This window comes from Macrotis lagotis, chromosome 5 (assembly GCF_037893015.1).
Source record: "Macrotis lagotis isolate mMagLag1 chromosome 5, bilby.v1.9.chrom.fasta, whole genome shotgun sequence".
NCBI lineage: Eukaryota > Metazoa > Chordata > Mammalia > Peramelemorphia > Peramelidae > Macrotis > Macrotis lagotis.
The window spans coordinates 246,706,815-246,720,935 of NC_133662.1; the positions used below are offsets into that span (position 1 = coordinate 246,706,815).

Genomic DNA, 14,121 nt, shown 5'->3' on the forward strand with positions numbered 1-14,121 from the left:
TTTGTATTTCCTTTTCCTTTTTTCCAATGTTGTAGGTTGTGGGAGAAAGAGAAAATAGATTTTGTTATTTTTTTTTTAATAAAGCAGTGGTACAGATGTGGAATTTTGCACGTACTTTTGAATTTGGACTATTAGTTTTACTTAACTATTTTTCCTTTGTTATGAGACCTCTTACAAAATAGACATTATGTAAAAAACATATCAATAAAAAAATTTAAATTCTATGATCTTCTAAAAATACAAGAAATAACTAAATGCATCCTATCTCAAGGAATTTACAAACAGATTCCAGGAAGAAAAGGATCGCAGGTACATAAATTAAGGAGAAAAGATCAGGGATTTGTCCCATATATTTCCTTGAAAGTGCTGCCATTTTTATACTTCAGAAGAAAGGAATTAGGGTAAAGAAAGTTCTGTGTATTTCCCCAAAAAGACTAAGCTATAAAGGCATTTTATTTTATTTTTGCAAGAAGAGAAGTTTTTCTCCCCCCCCCCCATGTATTTTAGCACTAAGAAAAACACCTGGACATCTGAGCATCTTGGACCCCCTCTGTAGTTGTTCATGCCCATTCAGTGGTCTCAGCAACAGGAACTGCTGACCAGTCTCCAGGCGCAAGCTAAGGGCTTGAGCCTGTAACTGCCGACTAAGCATGGAGAACACCTGTCCTTCAGACCAGCAGACAATCTCAGGCTGAGTCCTAAGGAGCTTTGGAGCTCCAGCAAGCCCAACTCACTGTCCCCCTTTTCACCTTCTTCTGGATTCTTGGAGAAGCCAATATCAGGCCTGGGCTCCCAGAAGTACTCACTGGAGATGGTGCCATATTGACACAAGCCTTGAGAGGCTAGACCCAACCACACCACATCAGACTACATCAAAGGGAGGGGATAAAGTGCAGGACCTGGAGTCAGGAAGACCTGAGTTTTGAGTCCAGTTTCAGACTCTTCCTAATTGTGTGATGCTATATGAGTCACTTAACCCCCATGGCCTGTAAAATGGGATTCATCATAGCCACCGACCTCCCAGGACTGTTGTGTTTTGCCAACTTCAAAGCATTATATAAATGCTACCTATTGTTCTTGTTCTGGCTGCTTCATGTAGTAGCAATGTCCACATATCAAAGTGGGGCATCTGTGTGACACAGTTCTATAGTTGGAAGGCTAACATAAGATGCTTCCGTCAACAAACAGTGATCAGTACTGGATCAGTAACCACCAAGGGGCGAGGCTTCTGAAAAACTGCCTAGATCTGGTACCAGGAGTGAAATGTCTGGCAAGGGGGGAACGGCACCAGAAAACTTCTAAACTGCCCCATGATCAGTCTTCTTGGAAGAGAGACCATTCAGGGCAGCTGGATTTCCAATGACAACCATTGAGCAAGTTGCCACTTCTGAGACCAGTGCTATTGAGGCCATTACTCTCTTTAGGAGGGATATTACTCTATCTTGGAAGTCCAGACTGGTGCCACACAAATAGCAAGGAATTGGAGACAGCCTCCTCTTTCACTGAGACCTCCAACATTCGGGAAAATAGCCCTTTAAAGTTTTGGGAGCAAACCACTATGTGGGACCCTGTTCTGGGGAGTACCAGGGAATACCAGAGGTACTTTATCCACAGGGCTTATCTCTAGGCCTTCCATTTTTAACCCATGGCTTACAGGTTTTTCCTTCTACCCTTTTTACCAACTATAATCCTGTTAGATATTCTATAATAATTTATCATTAACTAAATATATCTTCTTAAGTTGTAAGAAGTCCAAGAAGCTAATAAGTCTAATAAGGTCTGTTTTCTTTAGTGGTTGGACATTGGAAAGAGTGGAAGGAAACAACAAAGACTATCCAAAGCAGATATCCCAAAACAGCAAGAAGTGATTTCAGAGAACTGAGAAGCCAGGGAGAAGACCAAAAAAACTATAAAAAGTAGACAGGAAAACTTGGGGAACATGGTAGAAGTAAAATCCCCTTCATTCCTCAACAGGCCCCAAGAACATCCCAGTTTCATGGCACAATGTGAACATGAAGACTTTAATTGACATTAGGAAGACACTGACAAGAATCTCACAGAATGAGATGCATGGACAGGTGGTGATCTATCTGCTAGAGCAAGCTTCACTGAATTATCTATAATAAAGACCCTGGATGATCAAGAAAAAGTTACTCTATAATCAGCACACAGAATGCAAAAATGGAGCCTATTTTAGAAAGCCACTGTCTAATACAGTTACATGGTTGGTACTTTAAAAGATGACCTTCAGTGACCTGGAAAACTGACTGAAACACCTATTCCCTTAAACGAATACTACTCAGTCAGATCGGTCATTCATTTATTAAATGATTAGGCTCTAGGTTAAGTGCTGAGGATTTGGAGAACGATAAAAACTGGCCCTGCTCTTGAGGCCCTTCCATTCCAATGGAAGAAACAACTTGGAAATACTGAGGCACAGTCAATATTTTTAGAGTGGCTGGAGGGGTTAGTGAAGATTTCCAGAAGTTGAGATTTCAGATTCTAAGTTTTGTGTTTAATTTCTTTTTAAAATTTCTGAAGGGAATCTGGGAAACCAAGAGGCAGGTGAAAGGGGCAGCATATTCTTGGCATGGCAGAGGGCCAGACCAAGGTGATAAAGATGGGAGATGAAGCACCATAATTGAGGGCCAGCAAGTGAGCCAGTGTAACTGGATTACAGAATGCATAGGAGGGGAATAAAGTATAAGAACAATGAAAAAGTAGGAAGGGCTCAGGTTTGGAAGACTTTTCAATGATAAATGGAGGAGTCTTTATTTGATCTTGGAATTACTTGGCAACCACTGAAGCTCACTGTGGGAGGGAGAGGGTACATGGGATATAATCACCACCTGGCTGTACTCCCCAGACCTCCTCACCTTGCCCTCTGGAATCCCATCATCCTGCAATGTCCCACCACCTGTGAAACTTGTGCTTCTTGAGTAACCCCTGCCCCAGGGTCCCCGTCTCCCTCTCCTTCCAGACATCCATCTCATCTTCCCATACTTGGCTATACTCCCTGACTCTGAGTTTAACTCCCTCATCAGATTGTAAGCTCCTTGAGGGAAAAGATTGTCTTCTGTGTTTCTACTTCTAGCACTTATCAAAATGTCTGGTGTGTAGCCAACATTTAATAAATATTTATTGACCATCAGACAGACACTTCAGGAAAAATCACTTTGGTGGTTGAGTGGAGGATGGAGAAGAGAGGAGACAGCCATGAGGCAGAGAGATCAAACAGAAGTCTATTTCAACATTCCAGAAAGGTGATGGAGACCCAAATCAAGATGGTGGCTATGGGAGCTAAAAGAAGACTATGGATCCCAGAGATAGAATAAAGGCAGAAGTGACTGTATTAGGCAATAGACTGAACGTGTGGGGTGAGCTCAAGTGAGGAGTCAAGGAAGACAGAGGCCCAGTAACTGGGAGGATGGTGATGTCCTCAATAACAGGGAAGTTTGAGGAATAGAATAGAGAAAATAAACTGTGATAGAAACAGTTTTGTGATTTCTTCCACAACTAGGCTACATAATCCAGAACTGGAATGGATTGGCAAGGGGTGAATGATAAAAGGCCTAGGGACAAGAGATCAGAGAGCACAGGATAGTTTAGCATTAAGTTGGCTTACCAAAGGATGGAGACAGAGAATGGAGGCTAGGGCAGCAATGCAGGCGGTAATGAGGGATGAATGAGGCTTTAATGTATAGGCAGTTGGATAATTTCACCTCCAAAATTTTGGTCAATTTGTGATTTTACTGCCGTGGAGAATTTTCAGGGAGCAACATGCTAGCAATGTAGATCAGTAACTCATAGTCTCCAAGGGCTGCCTGGGATCCTGAGAAGTTCAAAGACTAGCCTAGAGGCAAAAAGTTAGCAAGATCCGAGTTATTTCTGACTCAAGCCAGTTCCCTATCCATCATACTGTACTGTATCAATAGAAGGATAATCAAGGCAATATCAACAATTTCTTTAATGATATCTGACTTAAGTGTAAGAATCCTACAACTTCACTAGGTGATACAGTGCATAGAGTGAGGGCATGGAGTCAGGAAGACTTGTCTTCTCAAATTCAAATCTGGATCCAGATGCTTATTAGCTTCTGATGATCTACAAATCATTTAATCCTATTTGCCTCAGTTTCCTCATCTGTAAAATGAGCTAGAGAAGAAAATGGCAAACTACTGCAGTATCTTTGCCAAGAAAACCCCAAATGGGGCCAAAGAGAGTCAGGTACAACTAAAATGATTGAAGGACAAACTACAACTTTGGAACAATATGGTTTTGAGCAAATGTCTTATCCCTTTTGAGCCCTAATCTCCCCAAATGAGAAATGGGAATGATATTTGCTCAATTATAATTGCTCATTACCTGCTAAGTATCAGTGGAGATGATGAATGTAGAAGTGCTCCATAACTACAAATATAAGGCATTGTTAAAGTGTCTTCACAGCTAATGATAAACAATTGTACGAGGTAAATAAGGCAGAGATTTTTCCCATTTTACAAATCAGAAAACTGAAAAGCAGAGAAGGCAAATGATTGATCCAAGGTTACACAATTTGTTGACCCGAAGGACAATGGAGTAGAGGGTATGGTTTGCACTGGCCTCTTGGGGTTCCTAAAAGTTGGTTTTTTATACATCTCCTAGATGAACTCCTCTAACATACCTCTTCCAGCAAGAACACTTGTGGGATGGTGAGTGTAGATGTTAGACTTAGTGTCACTTACAATCTGACTGAGCCTGGGCCTTCATTTGACTTGTCAGAAATTCCTCATGGCTCAAACAAGAGGCTTAGATCAGATGAATTCAACAGTCCCTTCTGGCTCCAATTTTTTGAAGGAATACTATATTTCCTATTTCACATCAGTCAGCAGTGGTGACCAAGATGAATCTTTTACTCCCACCCAGCCAAAGCTCCTCTCCTGGTCTTCTCAATGTCCAATTGACATTCCAAGGAGTGAATATAGTGGAAGGTTTACTATAGTCAAGATGAGACTCACAACATAAGGAAGAGTCCAATTCCTAAGCAATCACTTCTGGTCAAACAGCCATTGTTCTATTGGACCCTCCACCCCCTACCTTCTCCTGCTAGGAGATGCTATCTGCTAAAGAACAGCCTGACAGTCCAGCATACCCACAGAAATGAACCAATTTGACTAAATCCAATCCCTTGTGGCCCTCTGTCTCCAGAATTCAATAAAAGAGGAGTTAGGATGGGGAAGGAAAAATGGTAAAAATTTTAGTAGTCTTTCCCACCTAATCAAAATTCCTTTCATTCAAAAATAACACTCAAATCAGGAAAAGTTCCTAGAGGGAACTATCTTATCCTAACACAATTTTCCTTTTTTTCAATTTGCTCTTCCTTCATCCAAGCTGAAACTGTGAAAGAACCAGGTGGTTTAGGACTTAGCCAACCTTGAGAAGGAAATATGTGAGTGGAGGTGTGGTCAGAGACCTGCAGGTTATCTTTCATTTACACAACTAAGGAGGCCTCTGCTCACTCAGCTGTCTGGAAGGTCAGTTCAAAATACTGACAGTAGTTAATTCTCTTAGCAAAATCTGTACTGCACTCAGGAGGATTCTGAAACTGCACAAATAAGGAAGATCAAAATTACATTTCCTGAGAATGAATCTTGAAAAAGAAAGAAATCTTCCAAGGTGCTTTTTAGTTCACAAAAATCTTTCTTCTCACCACAGGTAGAGCCTGGTCAGGATGAAAGTGGCATTTTTGTGTCCCACTGAAAAATACATTCATGGACTTGGATGCACCTCCATCATCCATGATGGCTAAGCTTCTCCACCAAGGGGAGAAGTGGACACTCTTGGAATCCACCATTCTGGATTTTAGCCTTATGTCAAAGGGAGCCCTTATTTGCTTTCTGAACACTCTCCTAGTGTTTTTACTTCCTTAGGTATTAGCTCACTAAAATGACAACAAAAAAGAACTCACTATCCTGGGGAAGTAGCATAACTCTATATGACTTTTGAAAGGGAAAAGGAAATTTCTTACCAAATAGCCACAGAATGCTCACAAGAAAACCAATATTTGAGGAGAAAGTAAAACCCCCACAACAGAGAAGAGATTTCAAGTATTTCACTACTACTTTTCTTTAGTCATTAACACTGCTCTTTTCATTGGAAATGGGGCTCATTGTCTACTCTGACTCTGTCCCAAATTTATTCTATCATTTGAGGCACATGACATCATGTTTATACTGTGGTGTCTTCTGTTGACATCTCTATATAATAATGTCTCAGGGGAAGTAATGCTAGGCTTCCCACCCTAGGACTAACTCAATGCTTGGGAGTCTTGGCAAACAAGATCTGCATTAATCAATTACTCAGCCAGGAAAATGGGAGTGGCTTCCACGCACCTGTAGAAGCATAAATTTAATCCAATTTACTATGTGGCAAGCAAACGTGCTTCCTATGAACACATTCATTACCTCGGAACTTAGATGTGCTATTTGATTATTTGCCCCTCAGAATCAACTTTTTACATTCTTCTTTTCCAAATCCTTGGCCTATCTTCTTTTTCAGAAATACACATCAGAAACCCTTTTAAAACAAGATGTAACTGCAATGAAGTGACCAGGGGATTACATAACTTTGTTGAGCAAACGGCAGTTGTAGCTGATGTTCACTGAACTAGAATGTTTTCTGTACCCCACTTTTGTGGAGAGGCAACAACTCCAAGTAGGTCCTTATAAATCTCAGCATCCCAAACAAAATGAACCAAATGCTAAAAAGACACCACCACCACAGAGGTCCCTTGTCTCATGACTTGCAAAGCTAGCACAATAAAATCACAAGTTTAAGTCATATATAACCTCCAAACAGTTTCTTCTTCTGGAAGCTCTCCAAGCATAAAGAGCCTTTACAAATGCCATGACATCTTTCTGGAGAAGAAAAAGAAGTCCAGTAGAAGCAAATCAATAGAGAAGTAAAGGACTAAGAATCATTTCAGCAGATGTAAACAAAACCCCTAAAATAACAAGTTCTGCTTATTTTTTTAAAAAGACAATTTTAAAAGCATTATAAGAATTTTCTTCCCAATCTATAAATATGTTTAGCCAAAGAATTGAATTTTTAATGACATTCTCCTTCCTGAGTTCCAATGCACTCTCTAAAAAGATTGCTGAGTTTCACACTGAATTATGTACAGGTACTTAGCAGCTTCTAATACATCAGGAAATACTAAAATAAAATACTTTCATTTGCTTTTTTGCAACTTGTGCAGATCACCCATAATTTCCAAATATGCATACAGACCTCCAATATGTATTATAAATTAACTAAATGGCTGGTTAAAATTTTAAAACACTCTTAACAAACTAAGCCATTATCACTGAATAAGTATTCTAGGTTGGTTTTAAGAAGACTGGGTTTCAATGCTTTCCTGTAGTGTAATAGCACTTCAATGCAGCTGACTCTTGTGAACTGTCATATAAATTTAGCAAATAGTATCTGCTTGCCTGCTGCTGACAACCATTATATCCCTTTAGGTTCAATAACAACAAATTCACTCTCAAAGATGCTCTTGGTGCCTCTTAAACATCAGTACCTTCAGTGTTCCCACAACAGAACCTTTTCCAATCTTCCAGCTGTCATTACTCTATACAATAAATCTCAGTTAATATTCCATTGGCTGTTACAGACAGAGTCTGATCGTAACTTCTGACCTCACTTGGTTTGAAGTTCATTCATCAGAGCCCTCATTGCTCCATACTCAATCACAATTATCTGTGCCCTATGATCGGTCCTGTTCTAGGTAACATTTTTAAAAATCAATGATACAGATAAAGTCTTGTATGTTACTAAGCTTTCAGATGACACAAAATTGGGGTGCCTAGTAACAGAAACAAGGGGGAAAGATCTCAAAATAGAATAATGGGGTTAATTTAATAACATAACTGCAACTGAATTTTTTTTAAAACATCAGCCAGACAAATATGTAAAACACAATTGTTCAGCTTTTACCAGCTTGCTCACCTCCATAAGGAGGGGAATGAAAGAGAAAATGGTAGAAAAATTGTGGAACTCATAAACTTGCAAATGGATGAATGTTGTAAAGTACCTTTGCATGTAATTGGAAAAAAATTAAATTAAAAAAGAATATGCATAATAAACATAATAGTAAAAAAAATCAGTCATACAAGAAAAAAACAGAGACATGTATAAATGAGCTCATGGAAAAAAAAAACAAGTGACTTTAGTGTCCTGAAAGTTCACTGTATTCTTATTAGCCCAGAGCTAGTTAAAACAGCCTCTCCAGAATGAGGAAGGTGATAGTGCTGCTAAATTCTACCCTGGTCAGTTGACATCCAGAGTATCAAGTCCACACTAAGGAGCAACATTTCAGAAGGGAAACGGCCAAGCCAAAGAAGAGACAAAAAGGGCAACTTAAAACCATGTTCTGTTAGAATCTGCTGAAGTAACAGAAGCTGCTTAGCCTAAAGTCAATGTCTTAGGGCAGACATGATCGAAGTCTTCAAATATTTAAGGGGCCAGGATATAGATGAGGATAAGCCTCACTGCCTAGCCCTAAAGGGCAAACTAGGTTGGAAGTTACAAAGTGAAAGGGTTTTAACTCAAGGAAGAAACAACTTCCTAAATTATATCACTGTTTCAAGAATTTCCTGTCCCTGAGACTTATATGAACTGATATAAAAGTGAAATGAGCAGAACCAAGGAACTATTTATACACAGTAACAATAATATGGTAACAATGAAAACTGTGAAAGACTTGGCTACTTTGATCAAGATAGTTCCAAAGGATTCATAATGAAAAACGTTGTCCACCTCCAGAGAAAGGACTGATGAACTTCCAACTCAAATCTATTGTTTTTCACTTTATTTCTCTTGCTTTTTTTTGTGGGGAGAGGGCAACATGGCTCACGTGGAAATTTATTTTAAATGACCTCACCTGAATCATATTGCTTGCCTTTTCAGTGAGTGGGGGAGGGGCTGGAGAGAAGACAATTTGGAACTAAATTTTTTTAAAATAAATGTTAAAAAATAAATTGGGGGGGCAGCTAGGTGGTGTAGTTGGTAAAGCACCAGCCCTGGAGTCAGGAGGACCTGAGTTCAAATTCGACCTCAGACTTTAATACTTAATTAGCTGTGTGTGACCTTGGACAAATCACTTTGCCCCATTACCTTGCAAGAACAAAAACAATTTAAAAAATAAAAATAAATAAGAGGCTCCTCTGCCTTTGGATGAAAGACCACTTGGGACTGTGAATCCCCAAATTCTCCCCCCACCTTTTTTTTTTAGGTTTTTGCAAGGCAAACGGAGTTAAGTGGCTTGCCCAAGGCCACACAGGTAATTATTAAGTGTCTGAGACCGGATTTGAACCCAGGTACTCCTGACTCCAAGGCCGGTGCATCCACTTAGCCACCTAGCCATCCCTCCCCCCTTTCTTACTTCTATTGAAGTGAATCTTGCTGCTTCTCCAAAGATCCTAACCTGTGAATTTTTGTAGTAACCTGTGACTAGTGTAATAGTTTGTGGATTTGGTAGGGACCTATGAACTTTGTAGTGGCTTGTAAACCATTTGAGTAATCTTTGAATTAAAACCTAAGCCTTTAACTTGGAACAAAGACCAAAGAATATTACCACCAAATTAGGGGGGGAAAGCATTATATTATTATGTAATTTTACTATCTCACACTTTTATTTTTCTTCCTTAAGGATATGATTTCTCTGTCATCACATTCAACAGAGATCAATGTATAACATGGAACCAATGTAAACACTAACAGAATGCCTTCTGTGGGGGGTGGGGGAAGGAAGCAAGAATGGGGGAAAATTGTAAAACTCAGAATAAATAAAATCTTTCTTTAAAAAAAAAAGAAAAACCTAATCCTTTAAAAACATAAAATAAATGAGAATAAAAACTTCCTGAATTGAAAAGTTTTCTATCCCTGAAGATGTGCTAAAAATTATTCATTCAGTCAACAGAAAATATCTATAATGCTCAAAGTCCTAAGTGAGACAATGAAGGAGGTACAAGGGTCCCAACACATAGTCTCTTGTGTAGCTTAGAGCATTGAACAGGGAAGAGACTCTAATACAGATAACAATGATAGCTGCCATCTAACGTAAAGTGAAGAAAAAAAAATCTTTACACAATGGCCACAAAAATAAAAAGGAAAAGACTTCAAAAATCTGGTCAATGCCACAGCTAACAATAAATGCAAAGGTCTAATAATACCTGCCTCCCACCTATGGGTAGAGAGGCAGTGGACTATGGAAGCAGAACGAAGCATACATTTTTAGATATGACCAATAAGCAAGTTTGTTTTGCTTGACTGTATGTTACAAAACAGGATAGTATCATTGGGAATTGATGGTGATGTAAATAAAAAAATTAAAACCTCTTAAAGTAGGGGGGAAAGTACTATGTGAAGTCAGTCAAGGAAAATGATTTCTGATGGGGGAAAGGGTAGAGTGGGAAATAAGAAAAGGCACCATAAAGAAGTTGAAATATGTCAATTATAAAAGGAGGCAGGTCATTGAAGGCCTAGGGAACAGTAAAAGAAGAGGAGTAGATGTAGGAGAGCAGTGTGCAGCTGGGGCCAGATAAAGACAGTTTGGCTGTATCATATGCCTACACTGTAAGAGATTTGTGAGAAGACTTTGTACAGATGAAACTTGGGTACAACAGTATGAGGAGGTACAGAAAAGTTAGCTGACATTCTAGAATACCAGCAATATATATAGTCAGCCAAGATCAAGGATTGAAAATTAATTGCTATGTACAAGAAGTGATTGCTGAGTGGCTGGCCATCAATTGGAATTTTGTGGGGTTTTCATGATAGAATGATGAAAATTCACCTGTGGTGCTTAATAAAAGAACAAAAACTGAAATTGGTCAACCATAAAGACTAACTTCCTCCTCTTTCTTCTGTGCTCAATACACAGAATATCATTTTTAGCATCACTTCTTCCTTCCTTAGTTATTATATATTTGCTCTGTAAAACATGGGGGGGGGGTGAATTAATTTCTTAAGGTCCTAAGAATAAATCCAAATACACGTTGGGCAGCCCTTAGGAGACTGTCTACCATTGACCAAGTCTCACCTGGACTTCCTGCTTTAATCCTCTTTCCTTTACTGTCCTCTTACAAAAGTCTATCCAATTGTTTTCTTTCCTCTGCTCACAAGCCTCCAGGGGTTCCTCATTCCCCATCAAAGAAATTACAAATCCTTTATGATGACATTCAAGATCCCTACAATCTCAATACAACCTTCCTAATCTTATACCTTAATACTTCTTTTTATACACCCTAGACTACAAAACTAGACAGTCATGCCATCTCCTATCACTGTATATGAGTCACCTGAGCCTGAAAGGATTGCCCTCAGTGAGGGTGTTCCAAAAGTCTGAGTGCAGTTAAAGTTTTAATATATTTTGATTTGTTGAAATCATTCTCTTCAGGGGGCAGCTAGGACCTGAATTCAAATCCAGCCTCAGACATTTAATAATTACCTAGCTGTGTGACCTTGGGCAAGTCACTTAACCCCATTGCCTTAAATAAACTTAAAAAAAAATCATTCTCTTCTGCCGGGTCCAGTTCTCCCATGAAGCCTGCCCTGACTCCTTACACTTAGAAATGATCTTCACTCCTTGCCTATCTCATTTTATTTTTATCTTCTCATGTACTTAACCATGATCTCCTAACTTTTAATATCCTTAGTTGTGTAGGTATCTCATACCCTTCCTACACTGTAAGCTCCTTGGGGCCAGAGACTATTATTTTCCATCTTTGTAGGTCATCTCAAAGAACATAGTAAGTTTTTAATAAAGTCTCCTGAAAAATGAATTTAAGCAAGGTTTTGAAAATACTTCCATTTCCCTAGCAAACATACATTTTAAAAACCTTCATTTGAAAACCAGGATCAGAACCTTTTATTGTCAAGTGAACACATATTTACTGAATCCCTTCTGATGTATGTCTAGTCACTACAAGAACTATCTATAATTACTGGCTCCAGGAACTTCCTCCACAATTCCTTAGATGCAACAGGTAACTATGGGCTAGGCGGAGATCTAGGGAGTTGTATGTATACACAAGACAAGTGACTTGTCCAGGGTCACCTACTTAGGAAATATCAAAGGAAGGATTTGAACACAGGTGTTTCTGCCTCTAAGCCTTAGTTTCACTGATACTTAATAACTATATTCTCATCCAGTCATCCACTCATTTACTATGCCATGCTGCATTTCTAATGAAGCACACAGAATTTATTCTAAGTTACTCTTTCTCTAATTAGGAAGATAAGCACATGAAAGAATTAGACGATTGCATGACTGGATTTTGTAATACAGATGAGGTTTGCAGAAGTTCTGAAAAGGTACAGACAATCTGGGTCTGGGTGGTCACTGAAATCTTTTTTTTTTTGAATGTTATTTTATTTCATCTTTTCAATTAGGTGCAAAAATAGTTTTCAGCATTCACCTTTTTTGTAAGCTTTGGAGTTCTACATTATTCTACCTCACTACCTTCCCTCCCCCCATGAAAGCCAGTAATCTGATAGAGGTTTACAAATATAATCAGGTCATTGAAATCTTAAAGGAGAAAGGACCTAGTTGTGCAACTAAAGATCGAATGGGTTTGGATTGGCTGAGAAGCTACATGATAGATTGGCTAGGGAGCCAGGACCTCTGTGTGGCTGGGGGTGAGACACTTAGCTAGTGAAGGATACAGAAGTACTCTAAGGCTAGAAGTTAAAGAAGGGGGGTTGGTCTCTATTGGGGGACCAGGAAGTCATCTCCCCTACTTCTATTCCCCTACTTTACTTTTGCCCCCCCAAAAGAGAAAAAAGGTGTGGGAGGGGGCTGGGGGAGGGAGAGCAGGAAGCAAAGGCAAGGGAGTGAAAAGAAGCCTAAGTATTTTCTCAGCAATCTGACGGGAGCATGGGATTTATGTTAAGAAGCAATACTAAAAGTTAGATGGCATTCTGGTAGCTCAGAAGAGGGATTCAGCCCTTGCTGGTCTTCTTGCCAATCAGCTAATCCACAGCCGGGAGCCTTGTGAAGTTGGGTTTTGGTGAACGAGACAAATCCCTTCACATTTCCTCCGTCCCGAAGCCCGTGGGCAAACCTACCTCATCCGGTCCGGTCAAGGCAAAACTCGACCCAATCCCAAGGAGAAGCTGCGCGGCCTCCACACCCCGGCGCCTCGGCCACTTCCCAACCCCAGAGCCCGGGCCCGGGACTGGACCAGCCGGCGGCTCTTTCCTCTGAGCCCACAACAGCTGGGATTAGTGTTCGGGCATCACCTGGGCTCTCGTCTCAGTCCACTAGACAAGTTGCAACCCGCAGCCAAGGTGGAGTTCTGCTCCAGCCTGGCACCGCACAAACTCGTTTGCCCAGCGCAGCCCCTGGATCCACTGGCCTGGATCCTGTTGGCAGAAGTCTAGAATCCTGCGGGAAGTCGGGGAGCAGAAGCGAAGGGGCCCCCCGGCTCTTCTTCACTCGCACCCCCGGGCTGGGCGGGCGCTATAAGCAGCCCGTGGGGACTGGACCCAAGGGGCCCCGAACTCCGGACCTCCCCGGGCAAACTCGAGGCGCAGCCCCCGGCGCTCCGGGGGGAGCCCCGGGGCCAGGTCCCGGCTCCGCGATCGCCACGCCGGTGACCTTGGGCGCAGCCGCGTCCCCTCGCGGCCTCAGTTTCCTTCCCCGTAAAGGGAGGGGGCTGTTGAGGTCGGGGGTGCTTGGCCTGTCTCCTGGGCCCCGGGCCCCTGGGGGGGGCGGTGCGGTCTGAAGGCCGGGGGGCCCCAAGGGGTGGGGGGTTCCATTTGAGGTTGGGGGTTCGGGGAGCCCCGGGGTGCTGGCCCGGGCAGGAGGCTGCCTAGGCGGGGCTGCGAAGGGCGCGGCCAGGCGGGCGCCCCACTCTCCCGCGCGGGGTGCCCGGGCGCCCGCGGAGGACGAGTTCTCGGGCCGGACAGGGGGGCTCGGGAGGGGGAGGGGAGGGGGCCAGGCGGGCGGCCCGGGGGGGCGGGGCCCGTCCGTCAATCACGCCGAGTGCTTACCGAGTCCCCGCCGGCCCGGCCCCGCCGCGCCCCGGCTCCGGCCCGCCGCCCGCCGCCCGGAGCTGCCCGCGCCGCAAAGCCCGG

General features: G+C 41.8%; 1 protein-coding gene across 5 annotated transcripts in view; it reads right to left on the reverse strand.

Annotated features, from left to right (window-relative positions):
• Positions 1-14,112, reverse strand: part of RABGEF1 (RAB guanine nucleotide exchange factor 1) — a 43,805-nt gene extending 29,693 nt beyond the window's left edge. Inside the window, exon 1 of one of the 5 annotated variants that reach the window (XM_074189296.1) lies at positions 13,111-13,266. In XM_074189296.1, the coding sequence (XP_074045397.1) occupies positions 13,111-13,115 (5 nt within the window). In that variant the 5' untranslated portion in view covers positions 13,116-13,266. The other 4 variants (XM_074189292.1, XM_074189294.1, XM_074189290.1 and 1 more) reach the window with 4 other exon arrangements.
• Between the last annotated feature and the right edge of the window lie 9 nt (positions 14,113-14,121).